The sequence below is a fragment of the Rhinolophus ferrumequinum genome, chromosome X (assembly GCF_004115265.2).
Source record: "Rhinolophus ferrumequinum isolate MPI-CBG mRhiFer1 chromosome X, mRhiFer1_v1.p, whole genome shotgun sequence".
In the NCBI taxonomy this organism is placed as follows: domain Eukaryota; kingdom Metazoa; phylum Chordata; class Mammalia; order Chiroptera; family Rhinolophidae; genus Rhinolophus; species Rhinolophus ferrumequinum.
This window is the reverse complement of record NC_046284.1, coordinates 6,696,796-6,722,324: the sequence shown is the minus strand read 5'-3', so window position 1 is coordinate 6,722,324 and position 25,529 is coordinate 6,696,796. Positions and strand designations below refer to the sequence as shown.

The window sequence follows — 25,529 nt, the reverse complement described above, 5'->3', positions numbered from 1 at the left end:
GCTCCCCCTGGGCCCAGTGGCCAACCCCAGGGAGACCCACAGGACAGACACCCCAAGGAGCCATAAAGTGGAGCCCGGCCCGGGGAGCGGGATGTGGAAAGGTAGAGGGCAAGTGTGCATCTGGGCCCAGCCTGGGATGGGCCGCCCTTTAAGGGTTAGAACAAGTTGAAAGGAAACACCAGAAAGGACGAAGACGGAGGTGGGGGTGGGGGGTGGGGGTGGGGCAGTGGGGTCTCTGTCAGAGCTGCTCACTCCAGGGAGGGGGAAAAAGAGGCCTCCTTGCGACTTCAGTTACATGCACACACCGCGGATACATCTTAACGTTTATTGCCCCCAAGAAAAAGTCTACTCTGCCTGCTTCACCCACCCTCCTGCAGGACCAGAGGAAAGGGGCCTTGGAGCTCCGAATATCAATGCACAACACAAAAAGGGGCTCAACCCAGTGGGAAGCAAGCCCCACCGAGAGGGATTCAGGTGCCCACCTGGCTCCTGGACGGCCAGGCCGGCAGCAAGCTCATCCTGAGCGGGTGGAAACCCCGGTCCCCCGTGGGGTGCTGGGAGAACAAGGAACTGTAAGCAGTGTGAGGAGTGCGAAGTGCAAGTACCAAAGGAGGCCTGACTCTCAGGAAACAGCGAGCTTGAGCCAGGCCACAGCCACAGGCAGGGAGGACGGCGCTCACTCCTCTTTCTTGTCCGTGGGACCATCTATTGTTGCCTGAAAAGGGACAAAAATCGCAAAGCACTGGATTGGCACACTCCCCACCTTCACCCTCGAGCCCCTCCACTCCAGAGGCCCAGGAAGGCGCCCTTTCCCCAAAGGACAGTTGTCCAGGTGAACAAGGAACCCCACCCTCCGCAGCACCCAAAGGCCCGCAAGGGTGGGAGTAGCCTCATTCCGGCAAAGGCCTAACCCGCACCAACACCTCCTCCTGGGCCCCACCCCAGCCCCGTCCTCATGCTCCCGGCAGCCTTGGCTTTCGAGTCCCTTCCAAGACCCAGGTCAGGCTCTTCCCAACTCTGCACACCTCTAGTTCCTGCCAGGGAGCCTGCCCTACGCCAAGGGCATCGGCCCCCTCTGGGGGCTGGCTCCTCCCGCTCTGCCCACTCTGGTGCCCAAACATGGGCTGCCAAGTGCCAAGGCAAGCTATTATTAGATTAATGTAAAACTGCGGTTTTTGCAATTATTTTTAACCTTTTAAACCACAATTACTTTTGCACCAACCTAATAGAACTTAGGAGTGTTTACACCTGGCCCTCATGCCTGATTTCCAGGCCACGTGAGCTTCTAGAAGCAGCGAGTCTGAGGACTCAGACCTGGCCCGGGCACGTTGGTGGTGGCAGACTAGCACCTGCTAGGGGCAGGCGGAGGGGAAGCCTGTTCCAAGCTTTTGGCCCCCACGTCCCCCTGCAGCCCCTATGGAGGGAAGGCCGGCAACCAATCCTGGAGCTTCCCCTGCATGTCTCTGCCCGGTTCTCGATGGCACCCCTTCAGTGGACTTGGGCTGGAGTCAGGGGCCCCACTCCATGGACCGGGGGCCACAGTAGGGAAGGCACTCCTCTCGACAGCCCTGCTGCTGGGCATGAGGCCAACCCCACTGCCAAGGCCCCCTTAGTAAGCGGCCACCCTCTGCCAGGCCACACCTCTCCCGCCCAAGAAAGGGCTCCAGCTGCTGGGCCCAGACCGCCACTGCTGGCAGTTTCTTCTCTAGACTCCGACTCAGCAGTGACGGAGGACGAAAGGGGGAGCAGCAGAGAGCAGCTCCCCTCTCAAAAGGCCTGCAGCCACAGGCGGACAGCGCCCCCCACCCCCAGCACAGAGGCGGAGCAGGCGGAGGCACGCGCACCTGCAGCTTTGTGTGCATCTCCAACAGGCGGTCGTACTCCTTGGCCAGACCCTCCGACTGCTTCCGCATGGCCAGAACCTCGTTTTCAGCTTTCTCTAGTTCTGGCAGTGATTTAAGTGATGAAGAAAGGAAAATGAAAAGATGGGGGTTGGGGGGAAGACCCCAGCTTGCTGGAGACAGCAGATGTAAGCCCTGAATCTGTCCCCAGTGAGGTCTAGACCAGTCCTCCCAAGGAAACTCCTTTGCCCGCTGCCTTGAGAGCCCCTAAAATGAGGGAGTTGGCCCACAAAGCTGGAGGAAAGCAGAAAAATACTGAGGACACCCCTCAGCCCCTTTAACAAAAAGGCCCCAAGTGGCTCTTGCCAGGGGTAACTTCAGGGAGTCTTGAGGGCATGGGACAAACATTCTGAAAATGTCGGCGGTGAGAGCAGGAGGCAGGGAGCAGAATCCCAGCCTGGAAGCTGAGAAGAAGACGTGTTGGGAGAGGCCTTCAGGAAGGGCGCGTCCGGGAACTGACAGTGAAGTTTTGGGGAATATCGCAACCAGCTGTGATTTAGGCTCCTGAGCCCTTTCCCTCCCTACCCACCAGGCCCCTTGTGACAACGATGCCCATGCCCCATGCCTGGCACCGGGTGCGAGGCTCCAAAGTTAGTGTTCGGGCTCTGGGGCTCCCTGGGCTCTCTTTGGCGGGACCCCCCATGCCCTGATAAACCAATGAGCCCCACCGACTGTGTATGAGCAGGATAAGCAGGGTGCCATTTGTCGTCACCCAGCGAGCCCCTGAGTGGAAGTTTGTTATTACTACTTTGGCACCAGATCAGTGGCAGCCACCGGGAGCCAGGGGACCCTGAGGACACCGCTCACTTTGCTTGTTGATGGCCAGCTCCTCCTTCAGCTTCTTCACATCAGCCTGCAGGTCACTGTTCGCTAACTCCAACTTCACCTCCCTGGCGCTCAACCCAACTCCATCAACAGAAGTTTCCTAGGAAGAGTGCCAAAGGCCTGGTTACTTGGGAGGGAGGGAGGGAGGGAGGGAGGGAGGGAAGGGGCAAAGGGCAGGGAGGGACGGAGGGTGGGAGACTCTCCAACACCATCCTCTCCACTGAGCTGTGATTCCTGAAGCTGCCCTGGGCACTCGCCCCTTCGGAAATGTCAGCATAGAACTGGGCCACTGCTTCCTCCCAGCCACCAGGCAAAGACCAGGGCCAGCAGGGCCACCTGCTAGAGCTCACAGACCACATGCCCTGCGCACCCTGGCCCCCAGCCCTGCCTCCTTTCTTAGCGGCTCCTCTGAGTTTACCAGGCCATCCAATGACGCAATTTGCTCTCATCTGCGGATTGCTGCCAGTCACGCCCAAGTGACCGATGCCCCTTCTTCCTCCCCCAGGCTCCACAGTTCACTCTGGCCAAGGATCCCTGAACTTGCCTCTGCCCGTCCAGCTCTATCCTGCCTCAGAATCCAAGTCCATCCACCTCCTTCCCAGCTTGGCTCACACCTCACCTCTTGTCACAGGCCTTCTAGGACTGGCCACACCCTGTCCCTGCCTCATCCCCAGCTGACAGCAATGTTCTTCCCTGCTAACTTGCCCACAGGTCACAGGGCAGGGCTCGGCTCACGGAGGAGTGAGGTTTATCAGGGAAGAGTCCGGCCCGCACAGCAGGGAGAGGTGAGGGAACAGCAAGGGCCCGCCCTGTCCCTCCCAGTCCCCTAGACCCCTCCCGCACGCGCCACCACGGAGAACTGCCCCTTTACCCCTCCTCGCAACTCCTCGGCTTTTCCAACAAGTGCGGTGTCACTGATAGGCTCACAGTGGCCACTGTGGCCCATAAAGAATGTCACATGGTGGGGTCAGGCAGGCAGAGCTCACCTTCTTCAGCAGGTCATTCTCTTCCATGTACTTCTTGGCCGCCTCACTAGCGCTCTCTGCCTGCTTTTTAAAGGCTTCATTGGAGGCCAGCAGCGTGGCCTGCTGGGATATGAGAGTCACCAGGCGTCTAAGCAGGCTGTGATTGTTTACAAAAAGAAGGGAGAAGTGAGCAAAGAAAAAAAGAAGGGAAAACTGCTGGCATGAACTTGTCTTGGTTGCTCCCGCCCCACGCCTGCCTCCAGCCTAGACCTGCCCTCTTGGATTGCCAGGGCAGCCAAGCAAGACGCCACCGGCCTGGCTCTGGCAACAGGAGAGGAAAGGTAGACCAGGAGCTGTGCCCTGCACCAGAATGATGAACACTGCCTCAAACTGCAGGCACAGGAAGTAGGAGCCCGACTGGATACCCAGGCCAGGCGAGCTACAGCCCGAGGGCCTGGAACCCGGCATTTTCCAGGTTAGGATCTGGACGTGCCAGGGAAGCCACAGCAGCACCATTTTCCTCCCTGCCAGGCCAGGCTCACCCTGGTAAACAAGAGCAGCTAGTGCCTGAGGGCACTTCCAACAAGCCATCCAAATCCTCACACCCACCCTGTGAGGTAGGGGCGATCACCATCCCCTTTTCACACAGGAGAAACTGAGGCTCAACAGGCTGAAGCAACTGGCCGAAGCCAAGAGCCAGAAATGGACGCGGGTGGAACGCCCAACTCCTGTCTGCCCAACCGAGGCCCAAGCTAGGAACCACCGCACATTCTGAATTTCCAGGGCTCCCACGCCGACAGAAATGGACATGACTCTTCTCCCCACTCCCTTCCCAAATGCACTCTGCAGGCCGCTGCCAGAACTCATCTGTCGGATAACATTGCCACACTGAGGTCCTCTGGGGCACAGGGGACAGAAATGAAGAATCAGGGCCAGAGCAGCCACGAGAGGCAAACAGGCGGCCGCTAGGGGCACAAGCTGCTCCATTTCCTGGAAGCCACCCTTGAGAAAGGCACAGATCAAACGGTCAACACTGAGGGATGGAGACAGATGGGATGACTTTCCCCACATACCTGGGACAGGGGCCCAGGCCAGCTGTAGCTCAGGTGTGCAGGGACCCTGGGGAAGAGGGCAAGACTCTGCTTGGTTCAGGCCCACACCCAGGCCAGGCCATGCACTCCGGCCCTGCCAGCCAGCCTTCGTGGGGTTCTCATGGACACATACTGCTCAGCTGGCCCAAGCGGACAGGAAAGCAAACAAGGCAACTTCTGTTGATAGGACACCCAGGCCTGAGGGCCCAGAACCTGGCAATTTCCAGGTCGGGACCCGGATGTGCACGAGAAGCCTGGGCCCTGGCTGAACCTGTCAGGAAGAAGCACTTAGGGAGCAGGCTCCAGGAACCGTGAGATGCCCACCATGCTTCCTGGTTTGGGGACAGGTTCCAGGGGCCCCTGGCAGTATGGGGAGAGCCAGGCCACTGGTTCCTGGCAGGATGGGAGAGTTTCCAGTGACATGTGCTCTCTAAAATTAGCGGCCGGGACCTCGTGGCCCAGGGCTCAGGTTTCCCTGTCTCAGCCCTTGACTGCCCACCAGCCTGCCCCCCACTGGGCTGGAGCCCCGAACATGGAGGGAGCACCCGAGCACCCCAGAAGCCAGAAAGCAGCAATGCGCCTGACTCAGCGGCAGCGGAAGTCACTGGAGGGGCCCAGAAAGAAAGGCAAGTCTGACAAGCCCCAACCTCCCAGCAGAGCGCTCAGACCAATCCCCAGCTGGAGTAGGGGAGGGGGGAGGGCACGTGTGCCACCTGGCGGACCCAGCAGGCAAAGACGTAGAGGCAAATCCAAGGGTGACACTTCCCCTCCCCTCCCCCCAACAAGCTGGATAGGCAGCTGACTCGGGCAGGACTCCAGCAGCGCTGAGGGTGACCACGGCTGTCACTCTGGGGAGGCTGGGCCCAGGGTAGGGGTGGCAGCGAGGACAGCAGCAACCCAGCAGGGGCCCACCTCTTCTCTGTGTCCTCCCAGCCCATCCCCAGCCATAGGGCACCAGGGGTGCCAACACGGGCCCAGGCAAACAGAGAACCCAGCACAAGAGCGGTCGAGGGCCCTCTTGAAGCCTGGGACTACCAGGCCCCCGCCTTGCTCAAAGCCTTAATCAGGGTCTCCCCCTCAGTGCAGGGCAGGCACCCCCCAGCCCCCACATCTTTCATGCCATCTTTTATGCCATCCACGTCTTCTCCCTTCCTGTTAGACCTGTTCCTCCAACCCAGCCCAGGAAGATTCTGGGTAATCCTTCCCTCCAGGAACCTCACCCCTCACCGCTGTCCTTCCTACCCACCCCAGCCCCTCCTTTCCTCCTCCCTACATTCCTCAACCTACGCCAGCCGAGGATATAGCCTGGCCGAGCCACCAGCAGGCCCACCGATGCCATAACCACCCAATCCAAGGAATGCCCTGGAGTCCTGGGGGCGCTCGCTCTGCAGCACTTGGGGCAGCTGACAAGCTCCCCCCCCCCACCCCGCAGCCGTTGATTCAAGCAGCCCTGGCCACCGCCAGTCTTCTCCCTGACCGTTTACCTCAGCCCAGACCCTGACACCCACTGCTGATGAGAGGGCGGTTCCTTGGTGTCCCCACAGACACGCCCAACTCAGCCTGTGCGTGAGGGCGATTGCCCTGCACCCTGAGCTCTTGGGCCTGCGTATCTATCACCTTAGCCCCAGCCATCGCCCACTCCTATCCCGTCACCTCCAGACAGAGTGACCCGCCAACAGGGAGGGCCCTCACCACTTCTTTCCGGGGTGATTCTGACAGCTGCTAACGGGTCTCCTCCCTCCCTATGACCTACAGCTTTGCAATCCATGCCCTGCAGAAAGCCCGAGTAATCTTTCTCCAGGAAAATCTGATCATGTCACCCCTCTGCTTCAATCCCTCCAACACCTTCCCTGGGCCTTCGGCTGGCACCTGGCCCTCTGCTCTAGTAACACCAAACCACTGGCTCTTCTTGGAACACGCCAGGTTCGTACTTGCCTTCTCTCCGTGCCACTGCACTCAGCCCTCCGGTCTGCAATGGTCCGTCCCCTTCTATTTGCTAACTCTTGCTGATGACTCAGGACCCAGCTCGATCACCACCTGCCCCACCAAAAGCCTCTCGTGTCGCTCATCTGGCAGCACCATTCTCACTTGTTCTCCTCCTCGTCTGCCTGCATCACCTGTGCCTTTGCTGGCTGCCCAGACAGCAACGCCTTCAGGCCAGGGGCTGCACCTTTGAGCTCCAGATCCTCCAAGGTCTTGAAGAGAAAACCTCCCCCTCCCATGTGTGCGACTGTGCCTCAGGCCAGGACTGCATGCGGTCTGGAGCCCTGGCTCTCCCCTGACCCAGCCACACAGAGGGGAACCCAGGCAGACACCGAGCTCGCCAGTTGAGCAATAGGGTGACAGGAAACAGCGGCAGGAAGGCAGCATGTCAGACCCGTGTGGATGAGAAGCCAGACTTGTGACTGCAGCGGTAGCTGAGAAGGCTCTCAGGGAAACGCTTCACTACAACCGGGGACAGAGCCCAGTGCCCTGGCCCAAGGCCGCAGGGCCCCAGGCTAAGCCAAAAGCAGTGCTCCCTAGCAGGCCAACTAGGCCTGTCCAGGAGCCGCCCTTCTAGAATATCTCACTGCCCCTCACACAATAGGCCCTGTGCTCGTGTCTGCCCTCAACTTACCCATCAAGGTCCAGCTCCAACACTACCCCTGTGACCCTCTACCCCCAGCCCCTCCCAGATACATCAATGTGCCCTTCTGAGTGCCCCCTCAGTGCTGAGTCTCCACCCGGCCCACACTGGAAGGCGCTGAGCTTCAGACTTTCCGAGTCTCAACAGCCCAGGAGATTTCAGCCTGGAGGAAAGCTTGAGGTACTGCTTCCCCCTCTCGCCAGTTGGCGTCCATCGTTCTCTATCTACCGCCCAAGTACGGTTATGTACATAACTGCTCTTAGCGATATATTTCCAGACAACAGGTCAGAACTCACGAGCCAGAGGGATTTCCCCAAGGTACAGGGCTGACAGAGGGCCCCGGGGTCTAGGCCCCGTGACAGAGGGAGATGCCAGCACATGAGCCTTGAGAGAATCCAGATGTATCCTTGGCAGACAAACGTCATCCCCAAATACCTGAATTCAACTTGCCTTTCTCCGTAAGATGTTTTTGGACACTGAGTGGGGCTCTCGTGCTTTTATAACAAGGTTGAACAAACAAGAGAAGGCTGGAGAAAGCGAGTCTCTTAATGGACACTAGAGAAACAGGGCCAACCATATCAAGTGGGGCAGACGTGCTTCCTATGTGCTTTGCACCAATCCTGTCTCCCCCTTGTGGGCTCACACGAAGTGGGCAGGAGCAAGGGGGAAGGCCCTGCTCCCAAGTACCGACCGGAACATTCTATGGTTCTGGTGGACCCCCATTCCTGTTGCTGATCCTGCCCACTTAGTATTTACCAGGCCTCTCCTGGGTGCCATGCCCTCAGGTGAGTTGGGTCACTCAGTCCTCAGGACCCCACCACAGGACATGCAAGGCAAACAGCTCCCCTTCATCCCGCTGCCACTGTCCAAGTGGGAAGCTGATGTCACAGTGCCACCTGTTGACTCTCCAGGATGACTACAGCCCTGCCCCAGGCAGGGCTCCGCAGGGCGGGTGGATTCTGGGTGAACCTGCCCCAGCTGTCCAGGAAAACAGGAGCTGCCCTGGCAAGGAACCAAAACCCAGGTGATGCCTCAGGAAGGGCTTCAGGCATAAAGTAATAACAGGGCAGAAGCCGCCCCAGGAAACACTCTCTGAAGAGCCCAGAGTCGTGAAAATAAGGAGGCAGCAAAGCGGAGAAAAAAAAATTCACTCGAAAACATCCAGGGAGTGCCGGCCTGGTGGCTCAGGTGGTTGGAATGCCGTGCTCCTAACGCCGAGGTCGCCGGTTTGATTCCCACGTGGGCCAATGAGCTGCACCCTCTACAGCTAAGATTGTGAACAACGGCTCTCGCTGGAGCTGGGCTGCCGACAGCAGCCGGAGGTCAGAGGTCGGCAGGGGCTGCTGTGTGCTGCCACAGGCTACTGGGTGCTGCCAGGAGCGGCCATCGTGAGCAGCCGGCAGCTGGCGACAGCTGCCCTGAGCGACTGACAACCGACCGGCAACCGACCGCCTCAGCCAGGGGGGAGCGCAAGGCTCACAATACCAGCCTGGGCCACGGAGCTGTGTCCTACACAACTAGACTGAGATACAATGGCTTGAACCAGAATGGGGGTGGGGGAGGTGGAAGAAGGGGGAGAAAAATTAAAAACAAAAAAGATCCAGGGACAATCTTCCCGTAGGGCTACCCCACTACCCCAGAATGGCTGGGCTTTCCTCTTAGCCCTGGAGTACACAGATTATAGAAAATGGGGAGGGAGAAATGCCCTTGTGGCAACTTCAACTGACAACCCAGGTGGCGACCGGCCACTCTGACAGTGAAGCCAGCTGGAGAGGGAGGGGGCAGGGGCACGCGGCCAGTCCTCCTAGCCTCTGCCTGTCCTCCACCCTCCTGAGCTGAAGAGAGCCAGTGGACAGGAGCAAGCTGTGTTTCTGGGGTTTCTGTCATGCGCCTTCTTGAAACCAGCCAAAGGATTCTGTGCAAACTGGGGGACAGAGAGCAACTGAAGGAGGTCAGACAACCTAGGCAAAGATATTCCACCTAGTTACTGGAGACATTACCCTGAAGACAGTGGAAGGGAGGGAGCTGTCACCCCTGGATGTGCCCGCGTGGTCCTAGAGTCCAAAGGAAACACGACAGTGCCTCCAGCAGGCGACCTGTCACGCTCAGAGTCTGGAGGAGGTGAACGAAGTGAAGGACAAGAGGTGGCTTCAGCTATGCTGTCCAATGTGGAGGTCACCAGCCACACGTGACCTTTCCAGTTCAAATAAATTCAAACACTACATGAAATGAAACTTCCAGCTCCTCAGCTACACCAGCGATACTCCTCTTTGCGAAGGGCATTGCCACCTTGGCGTCCGGGCCAGGGTGGAGGAGCCCTTTGGTTCCTTCCCATCCCAAACCCCGCTCTCCACTCCCTCAGCCTCTGCCTTTAGGCCTCACGGGCTGGCGTCTCGGGGCACTGAGAGACAGGGGCTTTCCTGGAATGGCACGCTTCCGATGACCTTGGACTCAGGAAGCAGCCCTGTGTGCTTGGCACCAAGCCCCCAAGGAGGTCATGCACTGTTTGTTTTCAGAGTGTGAGGAAGAGAATTCTTCAGCTCACATCAAGGAGCTGAGCAGACAATCTGTAGTTTCAAAGAAGCCAACGCACATTCTGATGCATGTCAGGTGGTCCGTCTTGGATTCTTCAGAGGAAACTGAGCCACTTTACTGGAGACCTTTCATCAGTGCCCCTTCTAGGCCCAGCACCCATAGGACACGGGTACACTACTGCAGATGGGGTGAGTCTGGCGTCGTGGGGACTAGAAATCAATGGACTTATAGAAAGCTCTTAGCAGTGCCTAGATCTGAAGTGCTATTCTATTTGTATTCTTAGAAAATGATGGCAGCCGACAGACGGATCGAGTGGGACTGAAGGCCTTCTCCAGCAGTGGTCCCCCACCAAAGTCACTGGCTTTGGGGAGACCCAGGCACCAGGTTTGAAAACCCCTTAGATACCTTACCTAGATACCAATTGAAAGAAATCAACTGTAAAAAACAAAAACAAAACCCTGCAAGGGACAGTAGGGGAGGGTAGATAAAATGAGACTGCCGGGCGACATTCGCTGCTGAAGCTGGGTGCCATTTACGGGGCACCATTTTTCTATCCTGCCTCTCTGTGTGTTTGCATTTTCTACACTGACCAAGCGAACAGCCCATCCTGGGGTGAGAACTCCCTGGCATCATCCATCTGGATGCCCGGGGCCCCGAGGACAGCTCACCTTGCCTGCCTCCAACTCTCGTTCAGCCTCTGTCTGCGGAAGCCCTTACGCCCAACCCTCTGTTGTTGCTGCAGTACCTTTCCTCTCTGTCCCACTCTCCTCTGCCAGCAGCTCATGCCCAGAATGGAACATAAGACCTCTGAAAGCCACTCCCTACTCAGGCCAGCACAGCGTAGCACACGAGTGGGAAAAATCCCACCAAACGCTGTAACTCCTCAGCGTGCTACTGGTAACAGCTACCGCTTATCAACCAGTCCCCAAGTGCTAGGCACGATGCTGCGACCGTGACCTGTCACCTCAATCCTCACACTAAGCCCTCTCGAGAGGTATCCCCATCCCTGCCCTACAGGTAAGAGAAAAGGTTCAGAAAGCGTCAGTGACTTACCCGAGGTCACACGGCTAGCCGGTAACAGACCCAGAAGGCTGACCCAGGGAGCAGTCACAGCCCTGAGGATCTGGGGCCAGACCTTTCCGCCAAGGTGCTCTGAAGGCACTGAAAGCAAGGGGTGGTGGGATGGGTTTGACATGACAGAAAGTCACTCAGCTGGGGAAGCAAGGCTGGCAGCAGGAAGACCCGCCGTGCCAATGGTTCCCAGGGCATTGAGGAAGCAGCCCTCAGGAGGAGCCCCCGAGGCTGTGGAACGGGGACAATTGCAGTTTTGCAAGGTCAGCCCTGGAGGCTGGCGGTCTGAGGTATGCACGGACTCAACACTATTGACCTGTAGGCTTAGAAGTGGTCCAGATGATCAATGTGACGTTGCATGTATTTTGCCCCAATTAGAAAAACCCACAGGAGCAGGGGATCACATGGGATGAGACAGAAGGAGGGGCAGCGCGCCGCCAGGCTTCTGGGCCGAGACAGCATGCCATCCTGCTGAGCACCCCCTCCTCGACCCCGATTTCCTTGTTCCTTCCTGTGGGCCTCTCGGCTCCCTTCCCTCCTGTGCGTGCGTGCGTGCAGCCAGCCCTGAGTTCTCCCAGCGCTGACACTCTGCAGAGGCCCACAGCAGAATCACAACCACCTCAGCCCACAGGCTCGCATCCCTGCTAGCTCCTCCCCTTTCAGTCAAACCTGCCCCCCACTTGCACCCCATGCTACCACAGCCTGGATCAGCTGCCAGCGTCTCTCACTTCCGTGACCCCCAACTTGGTCTCCACTCCGTCCCATGCACTGTCACCCAACAGGAACATACAACTCTGACCGTGGTGCAGCGCCCCCGGAGAAACACACCGCTACCCGGCAGAGGTCAGGCCCGAAGGCCTTCAGAACCCGCCAGCCCATCTCCCGCCACCCCTGGCCCCATCTGCCTTGTTCAGCCCCACTTCCTCAAACTCAGCCACCACCCACGAGGTTCAGGCACGGCGTCAGTGCCTGCCAGTGAGACGTGTGCAAACAGAGAAGTAAGAGGGACGTGGGCCCTTGGAACAGGATCACGAGGCCCACAGAGCCTGGCCAAGCTGAAGCAGGCACAAAATGACAGTTCACAGGGCTTTCCCACTGTTTCTGGTATCAGGAAAACGGGGGAGGGGGACGTGGTGATTGCCAGTGGGGAACTGCTTAGACACGTTAAGAATGCTGGACAGACAGACGGGTTGTCCCAGAGCAATGCTCACGGTAAGGTCAGTGGAAAATGCAAGTTCCCATGTGGCAGTTACAGCTCGACCCTGTTTATGAGAAGCATGTGGATTTTGTAGGGAAAGTAGCTAGATGCTACGGTCCCATTACCCGACGTCTGAGTTCTCAGCTCTGCTGAAGACTAGCTCTGGGAACTTGGGAGAGGCTTCTGAACTCGGAACCTCAGTTTCTTCTGCGCAGAACTATCGTAAGGATTAATATGCGCCTAGCACAGAGAATGCTTAACAAGTGGTATCTGCTGTTAGGCATAGAAAAGTCTAGAAAGATATACAGCAAAGGCGTATGTCACCAGTGGTTACTGAAGCATTTCAGAGTACTTCTCATTTATTTACTTAAAGCCTCATCTTCCTCCAATGGCTGTGTGCTACCAGGTGAGTTAATAACCTTCAGCTGTACAAAAGGGACAAGAGGTTAACGTGATCAGACTTACAAAACTAAGACTAGTCAGGAGGACACAGCAGGGAGAGCTCAGCTTCCAGACCGCGCAGGCAGCTTCCTACCAAAGTCAGGCAGTGACTCCTCAGGGAAAAAGCAGTCAGCCCACCACCCGGCCTACCGTCAGAGGCAGGCTGCAAACCCATGATCTAACAGCTCCCACCAATGCCAACAAGATGGGATGCCAACAGGGGCTCGGAACTAGGCATGAACTCAGACTTGACCACTTAGATGCTGGGCAACTCAGGCTGCTCCGTCTCTTTTGGGCTGCCCTTCTCCATTTGTAATGGCCCAAAGAATTATGAAAGGTTATGAAAGTGCTTACTGGCTTCAAGCAGGGCCAGCACCCAAAGGATCCACATAAACAGCTCCCTCACACACACAGGTGAGGCCACACAGCCGTCCAGTCTTTAAGATAAGCCCTTCTTTGAACAGATGAGGATACTTAGGGTGACAGAGGGGAGATGCTTATGCAAAGACACACAGCTGCTGAAGCAGCAGCGCTGGCCTGGGGACTCCAGTCTCCTGTCTTCTGATTCCGTGCCCTTCGCCCTACGATGCCAGCCTTCCTAAGCGCAGGCACCTAGCGTGTGTGGAGCTGCGCACGACTGATGTGATGCCGGGGGCTGCAATCCAGTGCAGTGAGGGCTATTCGTGGGCTCGTCTCCCCTCCACTACTCTACCTTCTTCTTTCTTGGCAACAACCAGCACTGGCTCATGTAGAGTAACGCTCAGATGTTTATTAAGCTAAGACCATGAGTGGGGCCCCCAAAACAATTCCCATGATACAATCAAATTTGATCCACCAAAGCCAAAGAGGAGAGACACATCTCTTTCTCGTTCTTTCACACAGGCTTGCAGGCAGCTAACAAGAGTCAGTGGCTCGTAAAAGAACACGTACAAAGGTGCAGAAGGGCACATAAGCCGATGAAGAGATTAGCCCGCCGTGCAGGGCAGACAGTGGGTACTGACAGATAAGAAAAGGCATTCTAAAAAGGGCTTTAAAAACTTCCGGGTACACAGCATGGTTTCTGAGAGAACCAGCCAGGTGTGTGAGGAGAGTGAGGATACTCCACGGGCTTAAATGCTGCAGACCGTGTCTAGGCCTGGATGAACCCTACCCCCGGTAGTGGGCCCCTGGCACGCCGCCAGCACTGCTGGCCGCCAGTGCCCTCTGGGGCAGTGCTCATGGGGAGATGTGCCAGAGCAGCGCCAGCCAAGCGCTAATGCGCATGGAGTCAGCTGGCCAGGAGTGGGCCTGCGGGTGTGCATTTCCGACAAGCCCCCAGGTCCTGCCAAGGCTGCTGGGCGACGGGCCACACTTAGAGCAACAAGGTGCCAGGGGACCAGGACACCACCAATCCATTTCCAATGATTGCAAAGAGAAAAAGGATTGCTAATAGCTATGCCTGGTGTCAGCTGGGTACTATTCTAGATTTACCGGGGTGATCACCTCTTAAGTTATACACATACGTCTACTCGCTATGTTGTGCACCTAAAACTAATATAATATTGTATGTCAACTGCAATTGAAAAATAAAGAATTTAAGTAAAATAGAAAGAAAGAGAAAAGAAACGTAATGTACGGGACAACAGACCAGAAACCACCAAGGTGGGAGAGTGGTTTTTCAGTAGTAAACATTTCAAACCAGCTCACACATCTGTCAGCAGGGAACTGATTAAAGACATGACAGTCCCCTCACATGACAGAACGCTACACGACCATTAAGAAGAATAAGAGGGGTCTGTGTGAGTCATTTGGAAACATCGCCAGGATAAACTGTTGGGTAAAAAAGGTAAGCCAAAGCAGAGGAAAAGAAAATCCATGGCACTTGGAAGAGAAAACTTATACATGATGGAAAAAGACTATTTTTAAAAAGTTCAGAAACAACCCAATTATTACCTGTTGCTGTCTCTGGGGATGGGACTCCAGGGTGCTCACTCTCACCCAACATTTCTATATTATTTGAAGTTTGGGGGGGGGCTCTATTTTACAATGAGCAGGTGTAACTTTAGTACTCAGAATAACAAAGATGACAGTTTTGTTTTTAAAGTGTTTCCTGCAAGCCGCATATGGGCTGTGTGGACACCAGGTTTGGACAACAACATTTCTATGGCTAACGTTGTGCAAAGACAGAAGCTCCAGGGCCACCTGACCCCTAGACTACGGAGGAGTATATACGTCCTGTTTTGATCAGCTATTGGACAGGCACACGGGAGGGTGTGGCACACACAGCGAGGCACCTTTTCACTGTGACGTGTGGTTGCTAGAACTATTAGAACAGGCCCAAGAAGTTACGGTGTCCGACAGGTTTAAAATGGAATTTGACAAAGCCTTATGTGCTTGTCTAATGGAGAGGCCACAGCAAAGTGAGGGAGGCAGCTACCGTGTTTCCCCGAAAATAAGACCGAGCTGGACCATCAGCTCTAATGCGGCTTTTGGAGCAAAAATTAATATAAGACCTGGTCTTATTTACTATAAGACCAGGTTTTATATAATAAATAATATAATATATAGAATAGAATACCGGGTTTTATATAAGATTGGGTCTCATATAATATACTATAATAAATGTAACACAATAGCAGGCCTTGTATTAATTTTTGCTCCAAAAGACGCAGTAGAGCTCACAGTCCAGCTAGCGCTTATTTTCGGGGAAACACGGTAATACGACAGAGAACAGAGCAGAATTACAAGAGCATTTGAGTCGGCCCCACTGGTCAACCCGTCTAGACAGCCAAGGATTCTGAGCGGTAGCTAACCTACCTGCTGTTGACTTCCTCTTAGCTTCCATCTCTTCCTGCATCTGCTCACCATGACAACCGTCCTCAGCAGAGAACACTGAGTGGGTCGGGAGGTGGAGCCCAAGCTCCTGAGGCGTCTGTTTGGATGGAGCTGATCCACAGGGCAGTCACTCCTGGGAGTTAGGACCCCACCCAATGACAATTATGCCAGTGCCTACCTGGCCCACACTTCAGCATCTGGTCCCTAAGAATTGAATAGGAGCCTGGCAATCATTCTACTGAAAATCCACATACACTAGCTCGACAGAAAGCAGGGGCAGACTGAGATAAGTGGCTCCCTAGGAATTCACAGTAGTCGTCAACGATGCCTCTTTTCTCTGAAAGCACACAAGATTTTCTTTCTAGACCATGGCTTGAAAACAGTCAGACTCTGCCAGTCTAGTTACTGTCTCTTCTACCCTCTCTCTCCTTTGAAAACTGGGATGCTTGCCTGTCTGCAGTCTTCCAGAATCTGTCTGGCCCTGTAATAAATTCCTCAAGGATAGCAATTCCATCTACAAACAAGCCCAAGAGCCTGTGGACATAATGTCATCAAGTCTAAGCGGAAGCGAAGTCATTTAGAGAAGCTGGACACTCCAGTGTACCCTCGCCCTCCTGGGATTTCAATCCTCTCATCCCAATGCTTCCCTTACCCTTGACCTTCTGCCTGCCATTCTTTACTGGATACAGAAATACCAAGGGGACTATCTTCTCCCCAGGTCCTACCAGGTTTCCCATCCCAGGGCTCACTGACAGCTTTCCCTTTCCCAATACTATTCTGAAGCTCTGTGCGCTCTTCTGGGGCAGTCCTTAGTCCTTACTTTTCTTCCTGTCCTTTCTATCTTTCAGATGAGATCTGAACTGGCTGAGGAGCCCTGAGCACCTCTGTGGTCCCTCGGACACATGGCATCGTTGTGTCCCCCCTGCTCCGCTCCCGTGCAGGTGTTTTGGACACCTGGTCCTCTGGACCTGGCCTCCCTTTCAGCCTCAGCCCACGAGACCATCTTTTACAGAGCTTCCTGAAAGCCTAAAAACCTGGGGTCTGTGTCCGACTCCTCCCAGCCTTCTTCCTTTCTGACTCTGATCAGACAGCTCACCGCGAAGAGCTACCTGCCTTTTCCAGCGCTACCCCCCCCCCCACCACTTTCCAACTTTGACCCAGAGAGGGCAGGCTCACCGAGGCAAGAGACTTTTCTCCTGCAAACCTGAAGCCCAGACAGGTAGTCACTCTGACGCCTAGTGGAGAAGGACGCCCAGGTGACGAGCGGCGGGAGAGCCCAGCCGAAGGATCCACACTGTAACCCTGCTTCTGAGAGGCTTTGCGAGCCTCTTCCTGATGCTCCGGAAGAACACGGTCTGAGCACGATGTCTGCCCCCTGCCAGTTACTTGAGAACAGCCAGGCCCCCAATTTGAACGCCTGTGAGCAAGGGGCATTAACCTGCCCCAAGCTCAAACAGGCATTTTCTATCCGTCTAATCTTGCCCAACGAGCCACCCCCGGGCCCTGGTCAAGGCATTCAGTCTTACCAAACACAAAACTATATACAAACAGAAAAGCCAACCCGGAAATACTCAGACTGCCATGAAGCACAATATGCTCCTGTGACAGGTCTAACTTCTGGGAAGGTCCTGGGGACAGGGTTGATCTCAGCCCGCTCGGGCCACCCACTCTTCTCAGAGCAGGACCCTATCCACCAAAAGCCCATTTCCCTGGTCCATTGTAAGCTGGACTCCAAAGGGCCTCTCCCAGAGGAGGGAAATGTCTCATCCTTTACTTCACACCAGGTACATAAAACGAACTGCTAACGCATTTGCCCTAAAAGAGCATGTGGCGAGTTATGACAGAACCAGGAATCAGGTCTTCTGACCTTCTGGTCAGTCCTCTCGCATTCTCCACGCTGCCTGTGGAGGTCAGGAGGAAAAGTGGGGGCCTCTGGGGAAACTGTGTGGTTCCCTAACACAGACAGGCCTCCAGTTCAAGGCCGTAAGTCCCAGCCTCGCCCAGGGCTCCCCTCACCCCACCCCACTCACAAGGACAGCAGCAAGGAAAAGCCGGCAATGTAGAGATTCCTCTGGGCACGGAAAAGCTTCATGTGGAAGTGTTCCATGGCCCCAGGGTTGTTCTGGAGGTTCACCTTCTCTGTCACATCATCGTACTTCCGGATCTCACGTACAGCGTCTGTGGTGGAGCAGAGAGGAGACACAGAGTTTAGCTCCCGCTCAGACGAGTCCGGCTGTGCAGCTGAGACAGGCGGTGTGAGTTGGGGTGGCCTTGCTTCCCTCAAACCATCTCCCATTACTTCCCCCTCTACACACACCTGGGGGGATGCCTGCCAGAGCTCTGCCCTCAGACCCTTTCTGTCCTGCAGCTTTGCTCACTGGCCCCATTCTACCCAGGCCACAAGCTTGCTGTGTGTGTCAAGATGCTAACCAAGTCTGAGGCACTGCTGGCCAGGAGTAGCTCCCCTTTCCCACGGTCCCCCCAATGTCTGGTTCTGTTTATCTCAAATCCGGCCTGCTGTCAGCCGGCCTGCTGTCAGCCACCCCGCTGATAAGCCAGTCCTGTTTATGGAAATGCCTGCTAAGGAGGCGTGAGCTGCCTAGGAGGCAAGAAGAAACAGAGGATGCCTGCTAAAGATTAAAAGGTTTTCATTTCTAAGCTTTTAACGGGTTTTGTTATTTAAACTGTTATTCGCATCACAAAGGGAATTTGCGCTCATCAAAAGTTCAAACATTCCAGGACCGGCCCGGTGGCTCAGGCGGTTGGAGCTCCGTGCTCCTAACTCTGAAGGCTGCCGGTTCGATTCCCACATGGGTCAGTGGGCTCTCAACCACAAGGTTGCCAGCTCAATTCCTTGAGTCCCACAAGGGACGGTGGGCAGCGCCCCCTGCAACTAAGATTGAACACGGCACCTTGAGCTGAGCTGCCTCCCGGATGGCTCAGTTGGTTGGAGCGCATCCTCTCAATCACAAGGTTGCCAGTTTGACTCCTGCAAAGGATGGTGGGCTGTGCCCCCTGCAACTAGCAACGGTAACTGGACCTGGAGCTGAGCTGCGCCCTCCACAACTAAGACTGAAAGGACAACAACTTGACTTGGAAAAAAGTCCTGGAAGTACACACTGTTCTTCAATAAAGTCCTGTTCCCTTTCCCCAATTAAAAAAAAAAAAAAGTTCAAACATTCCAGAAATGTGAAAAAAGAATCCCATAAGAGAATCACCTCTAGCAAGGTACAGAATTTGTGGCCATCTTATCTCAAGCAGTCACTTTCAGTCACATTACTCTATGTTATTTCCCTGGTAATACACACCCGTATCTGAAATTACCCTAATTACAGGTTTATTGTCCATCTCCCCCAAATTAGATTACAAACTCCAGGAGAACAGAAATCTTGCCTACTCCATCTCCAGGGCCTAGCACAGTTCTGGACACACAAGGACATGCAACTAACTGTTGAATGGTTAACAGCCTCTGCTCCTAACAGACCCGCCGTTAGACGTACAGTACTCTAGTTTACACGTTTTTACATCTACACATGTGTAAAGTAGAAACGGAACCATCCCATACCCACTGCTTTCTGCCCACCTCCAAGAAATCTTTTTAAGTCGGTCCCTAAAGACCTACCTAACGAAAGCCAGTGACAGACTTCCATAGAAGAGGAGCAAGGTGTCACTATATGGGTATCGTTTGGTTCTTAACTCCTGGTTTGCGACTGCTTGGTTCTTAAGCTGATCTTACATTACAAAAACCTGCCTCTCCTTACCAGTGCCAAGGTGTTAAATTTGTACCATGAAGTGAGCGCTCTCCAACACTACTAGCAGGCACGTAAAATGGGCAACTCACCCATCTGCTACGGACTGCACGTTCCTGTGTGGAACCCTAACCCCCAAGGGGGTGGTATTAGGAGGCGGGGCCTTTGGGAGGGGATGAAGTCTTGATGCAAGGCCCTCATGAATGGATTAGTGCCCTTATAAAAGGGACCCCCACAGAGCTCCCTCACCCCCTTCTGCCATGTGAGGACACAGCAAGAAGGCAGTTATCTATGAACTGGGAAGAGGGCCCTCGCCGACACGATTCTGCCGGCACCTTGATCCTAGACTTCCAGCCTCCAGAACCGTGAGAAATAAATGTGTTGTTTAAGCCACCCCGCCTATGGTCTTTTTGTGACAGCAGCCCAAACTAAGACAGAATTTAAAATGTTCATGCCCTGGGACTCATCAATTCCACCTCTCTGAATTTACCCTACAGAAGCTCTTGCATAAATGTGCAATGCTATTAGGATGCCTACAGAGAAGGAATTACAGTATAGCCACAGGCGAGAATACAGGCATACTTCGTTTCATTGCACTTCACTGTACTTCACAGACAGTGCGTTCACAACACTGAGGCAAGACCCTCCACCAGCAAAAAGGCTCCGATGATGGTAGCATTTTTTAGCAGCAAATTATTTTTAAAGTACGTACGTTATTTTTAGAGACATAATGCTACTGCCCGCTCAACAGACTACAGTGTAGTATAAGCATAACTTATACGTACTGGGAAACCAAAAACAACTGTGTGACTCGCTTTACTGCCACATCCACTTTATTGCAGCCGTCTGGAACCAAACCCCCACTCTCTCTGAGGTGAGCCTACAAAGTCGGCCTTCCTCATCCGTGGGTTCTGCGTCTGTGGATTCAACCAAACGAGGATCAAAAATATTTGGAAAACAGACGTTCCATTGCTGCCGGGTATTACGTAGTTAGGCCTACTCTGGCTGTGTGCCTGTACTGAACGTGTAGTGCCTTTTTCCTTGTCATCATGCTGTAAACAGTACAGTATAACAACTATTTACGTGGCATTACACGTATTATATGTTGTAAGTAATCTAGAGATGATTTAACGTATGCGGAAGGCTACGCATAGGTTATATGCAAATACCACACCATTTTACAGAAGGGACTGAGTGAGCATTGACGGATTTTGGTCTTCACGGGAGTCCTGGAACCAATCCCCCAGGGAGCACAGGGACGACTATATTACAGTCTATAAAAAGAATGAGACTGCTGTAAAAAGATGTCTAAGACACAGGAAGTGGAAAAATGCATAATCTTAAACAGTGTGTAGTATACGAATAACGACGTCAGCAGAGAAAATGCCTATGGAAATGTACAATGAAGCATTAATGAGGAGTATCCGTGAGACACGGGATGATGGGGGACTTGAACTTTCTGGATTCAATTTCTGAATTTTTAAAAATGTTCTTTTTGCGATAAGAAAAACATGTTTGTCTACACAGTCGTCTGTATCCAGGAACCCCACCACCTTAAGGACACCTTGGCCAATGGCAAAGCGCAGACTGGGGAGGCGGGTGTTACGCCATACTGGCCCAAGGCACGCAGCGGGGTGCTGTCCTATCTCAGGCCTCTGGCCCAGGGCGGTTGACCCTAGACCCTCATCACCCACTCCCCAGTCAGATCTGCCGTAGGCCCCTCCCAGTGAAGACCAGGGGCCAGCCAGGACTGCAGCTCTAGCTGGTATGCCCATCACCTTTCCCTAGTATTTGCTACTAGCTAGCATATTTGTAGAAGCCACTGCAGATCTCTCTAGATTACGCTTCTTACCGTTAGGGTAAGAAGCAGCCTGTCATCATAGTCAGATGTCTCTCTAGACCTTTCGAGCAGTTCCCTGACTCCAAAAAATGGCGCCTTTGCTAACCATTGGGTTCTGCAAAGGACTCCCTGGCCCACTCAGCTGTGCCAGGAAATGGAGAGCTTATGGAGTCTGGTTTGCAGAGGAGCGAGGCCCTGAGGGAATACCCTGGCACAGTCCTTCCCTGCCCCAACTCTCACCCCACCCCACATCCAAAAGCAAAAGCACATGAAAAGCCTGGCTTTTCCCGCTCCAGGGATGATGTGCATATTCCCTACCCCTGGCAGGGTCAGAGGTTGCTCCCTTCACTTCCCTCCACCCTGATTGAAGAGAGCTACCTCTCGGGGACTTGCCAAGTATTTCAATAGCAAGGTATGCAGGCAGCTGGCACCCAACCCTGTATGTCTGGGAATGGGTAGGCAGCACGTGGTCTGAAGCAGTCATGCCTGAACATATCTCGTCAGGCCCCAAAACATTAGGAAGGAGAAATGCCTAACGCTGCAGCTAGTGGGTGCACAAGCTCCCCTAAACTCTGGCCCCCTGGCCTCCCACCCCCTGCTGGGGATCGGGGAGACGAGTACTCTGGGCTTAAGCAACCATCACACCGGAGACAGGACCGCTGCCTGTAGCAGGGCCAAGTCGACACTTGGGAGTCCAAGCAGGGGACGTATTGGTCAGTAACCACAGCAAAACACACATTTAACAGCCAGCCGAAAGCTGCACTGATACCTCTGGTCTCTGAACAATCACGCCACCACCACATCGCAAAATGTTTGCCTTCCATCTCTGCGCCACCTGGCCCCACGCCCCATCCCTGAGCGTGCCATGGGACCAGTTTATCTTTCAAGCCCCTGCTGGGACACGCCTCAGTGAGGGGTTTATAGAACTTCAGAGCTAGAAGGACCTGAAAAAACCTAAAGTTTGACCCAGATCCAGAGAGGTCTGGGATCTGCTCCCTAGATATGCTGCCACAGACCTCCTGGTCCCCTCTATACTACAGGACACGGCAGCTTCCTTCCCAGCTAGGCTCCCTGTCTATTTGGTCACTCAGTCCCCTATTTGTAGCCTATTTCAGGCATCGAGGGGGAGACCAACGCGGCTAAGTGACTTGAGAGCAGTACTACTTAGACCAAGGTCAGCATGGGCCAGTCAGGTTCCCTTGGTTTCAGTGCTGGAACGACCCAAGGAGCAGCCCCAGAGACGTGAGGTGGTCGTCGTAGGGTCCACGGAGACTGCTGGTCACAGTGAGCCTGCCAGCAGGACCCTCCTCACGGATGAAGAGAGCCTATTCTCCAAGAGAAAGACAGGCGCACTCACGTGGCCTGTCTCTGAAAAGCCAAAGCTGTACACTACATGTGGAACATGGCAACGGGTCTAGGTCAAGTGGCTTCCCTCAGCCACAGCTCACTCACCAATGACCAGCAGCACAAGAATGACAATGAGAACCACAAAGAAGGTGTTGCCATAGGTCACCACCAACTGCACCAGGCGGGATTTGAAAATCTTCTGCCATCTGTGAAGAAAACAAAAAGGACAGGGGCTGAAGAGAAAGAACACACCCTTGGGATCTGCGCCTTGGGAACAGAAACCCAGTTTTGCAGTCTTCTCCAGTAGTCGAATATCCCATACGGGTTCAGCCTCAGCGGCTTGCAATTTTCCAATTTATGTATTCACTCAAGAGTGTTTTAAAAAAGATGCTTGCCCATGTGTAGAAATTGATAGAAAACCCGTCTTAAACACTGGTAGTCTCTGAGGAAGGAAATGGGAAACTTCCTTTCCATGACATTCCGCTATGTAGTACTCAAAATGCTTGCCACGTACACATTATTTCTTTAAGCTGTTTTTCCATGTGACCAATCTTGATTCACCTAGAATCCCACCACCCTGGGTTATCATGAAGCAGAGCCAACTTCCCTTCGCTTCCCTTCGCTTCCCTCCACGAAGACTTGAGAACGCACCTCTATCAGAGAACCTTCGGAAATGGTTAATGTAATCACAATGCCACCACCAGACCTCCAGAAAATCAGTAAAAATCCCTCATTATCAGAGTCAGAATCCCAGCGCCTAACTGTTGCATTTTTTAATAGCTGCTTTGTTTGAATCCATACCAACAAGCTTCTGATTCTGCAATGAGTTGAGAACTTAAATCTCTCACTCTATAAGTTCCCCCTTCCCACACCCCCTTTTGTTTCCTTTCCCAATTTACTTTTTGCCGACAACAAGTTGTTTGCCCCACAAAGCTTCCCAGATTGCAGCTCCAAAGGGGCCTCTGTCTCTGCCATTTCCTCTGAACTGTGTGAGCTGTGAAGATTCAGCTCTGGCTTTTGGCGAGAATAGTCCTTAGGCAGTCCTTAGGATACTGCCGATTGCATCACATCAGGTGTCTGTATTTTTCACTAAAAACGGTTTTTAAAAGTAGCTGTGGAGACTCAGCCTTATTGATAACATTCTATTTTAAGTCAGAACAATGTGTTCATATATATTATATGTAATTAAAAATTAATTTCCAATTAACTTTTAACAGGCCCTCTGCTCACCGAAAGGGACTATTGCTTCACCCTTCACGGGCTGAGTAATGCTCATGAGGCTACTACACAATGCCAGCGCGACTAGTTAGGAGGACAGAAGTCACTAAATCAGCAACAACATGTCCCCGTGGTGCACGTCTTCCGGATCCCACACTGCCATGCCCTGAACCTCAGGGACCCAAGGGAAGGCAGGAGGGCATCATTCCCAGAACCGTAATCAGAGCTGGGTCTTCTCCCCTTTGGGGCATTCTCAAGACCAGGAGACAGGGTACACAGTAAAGGAACTCGGCAAGATGTGACAAAGCTGAATGGTGTGGAAGGTTGGCAGTGGTAAACACAACCCCTGCCACCCCCACCCCGACAGGTTCTACCTGTTTCTGTCTGGCCCCATTTCCAGGGTCCACCAACTTTGCACACATAAGCTACAGGGCTCTTACTTGCTTGCCTCCTTCCTCCACAGGCCATCCATACCTTTTGGGTGAAATGAAGGGGATGCAGAGAAGCAGCACAGCAAAGACCTCTGCATAGAGGAAGGTGGCAACTGCAGTCCACTGCAGACTCATCCTGTTGCTAGGTTTCCAACAGGGAGATGGGAGCTTGTTTCCTGACAGGGCACAGAAGGAACAGGAGTCATGAGAGCTGGAACGGCCATGCTACCCTGTACCCCAGCATTCGACTCCAGTCTTTAAAGCATTGGCTGAAACGGGCGCTTGATTCAGCAGGGAGACTTGACAATAGTGCTCAAATGCCCGACCAACTGCCACTTGAAGGGGCGGAGTGACTTTGCTACCCCCTAGTGTGTTAACGCTCCAGAGCCACCTTTTCTGGACCAATTCCTCTTTCCCCAAGACACTCCTTATGCCTGTTTAAGTGAGAACGCGTTTTTTAATAAAGAAGATGACACAGACAGAAGGGAAGATTATAGAGACAAGGAAATTCTCAACACCCATCAGGCCCGTTCCCCCCGCCCCCCCCCCAGCCACCGGGAGCTCTGCAGCAGAGGCTCCCAGCTCCTAGGCAGCCCAGAGGCGGCAGTATTTCAGCAACGCACTTTCTCTGAAAGCCGAGGCGCCCCCACCCCCCACCTGGGGAAAACAGGAGGCCCTTCCCTCCCAGCCCTTTCCAACAGAGCTGGAAAAACCCAGCGGCTCCCTCTGGGGCTAGAGCGGAGGCTAACAGGCCTTCCGACTGCCGCCGCGTCTGCCTCCGATGGGGCTGGAGGACTAGAAGTACCTCAAAAAAGCCCAGAAGAGCGACTCCTAGAGGGCGGGAATCGGGGCCAAGAGCAAATGCAGGTCTCCACTAAGCACCTCACGGACTCATCTAGAGAAAGTTCTAGAAGAAGCTGTCCTCAGAAGCCAGAAGAGCTCCTCCTGGCAGCCCTGGTCAGCCACAGTGCCCACCTGCCTCGGGAACCGCCGCGCGCGACCCCCCTACATGGCCCTGGCCCGGCACGCCCTCCCCAAGTCCCATCCCGGCGACTCCTCCGGAGGGGCTTCGCCACCGCCCCCCGCGGCCGGCCCTGACACCGCCAAAGCCCAGCTCCGCCCGCCGCCACTCCGACTTTCCCGAACCCGCCCCTGCCTCCGCACTCCCGGCTCGGCCTCCAGCCCTGCGCCCCCGGGCCTCTCGGGGCTCCCCGCCGCTTTCCATCGTCGAGGGGATGGGAGACACCGGCGACCCCGGAGACCACCCAGGCGCGCGGCCCAGCTCACCGAGCTTCCCACAGACACCTCGCACGCCTAGCCGCTGCCGCCAAACTCTCCTACTCGGGCCTTGGCCCCACCCCTTCCCCCGCAGCCGGAAACCGGAAGCGCTCGCACGGCCTTGCCCCTTCCCCAACCCAAGAGAGGACCCGAAGGTTCCGCCCACGGCCGCTTTCCACCCCGCCTCCCCGAGCCGAGG

General features: G+C 54.5%; 1 protein-coding gene across 1 annotated transcript; it reads right to left on the bottom strand.

Moving 5' to 3' along the window:
• Nucleotides 1-311: 311 nt before the first annotated feature.
• On the bottom strand, nucleotides 312-25,490 carry BCAP31 (B cell receptor associated protein 31). The gene is made up of 8 exons (XM_033113040.1): nucleotides 25,340-25,490; nucleotides 24,096-24,228; nucleotides 22,509-22,609; nucleotides 17,498-17,645; nucleotides 3,713-3,848; nucleotides 2,709-2,826; nucleotides 1,845-1,945; nucleotides 312-715 (listed from the first exon to the last, which is right to left on the bottom strand). Exons 2-8 carry the CDS (start codon nucleotides 24,185-24,187, stop codon nucleotides 677-679), a joined length of 735 nt encoding a protein of 244 aa, XP_032968931.1. The 5' UTR covers nucleotides 24,188-24,228; nucleotides 25,340-25,490; the 3' UTR covers nucleotides 312-676.
• Between the last annotated feature and the right edge of the window lie 39 nt (nucleotides 25,491-25,529).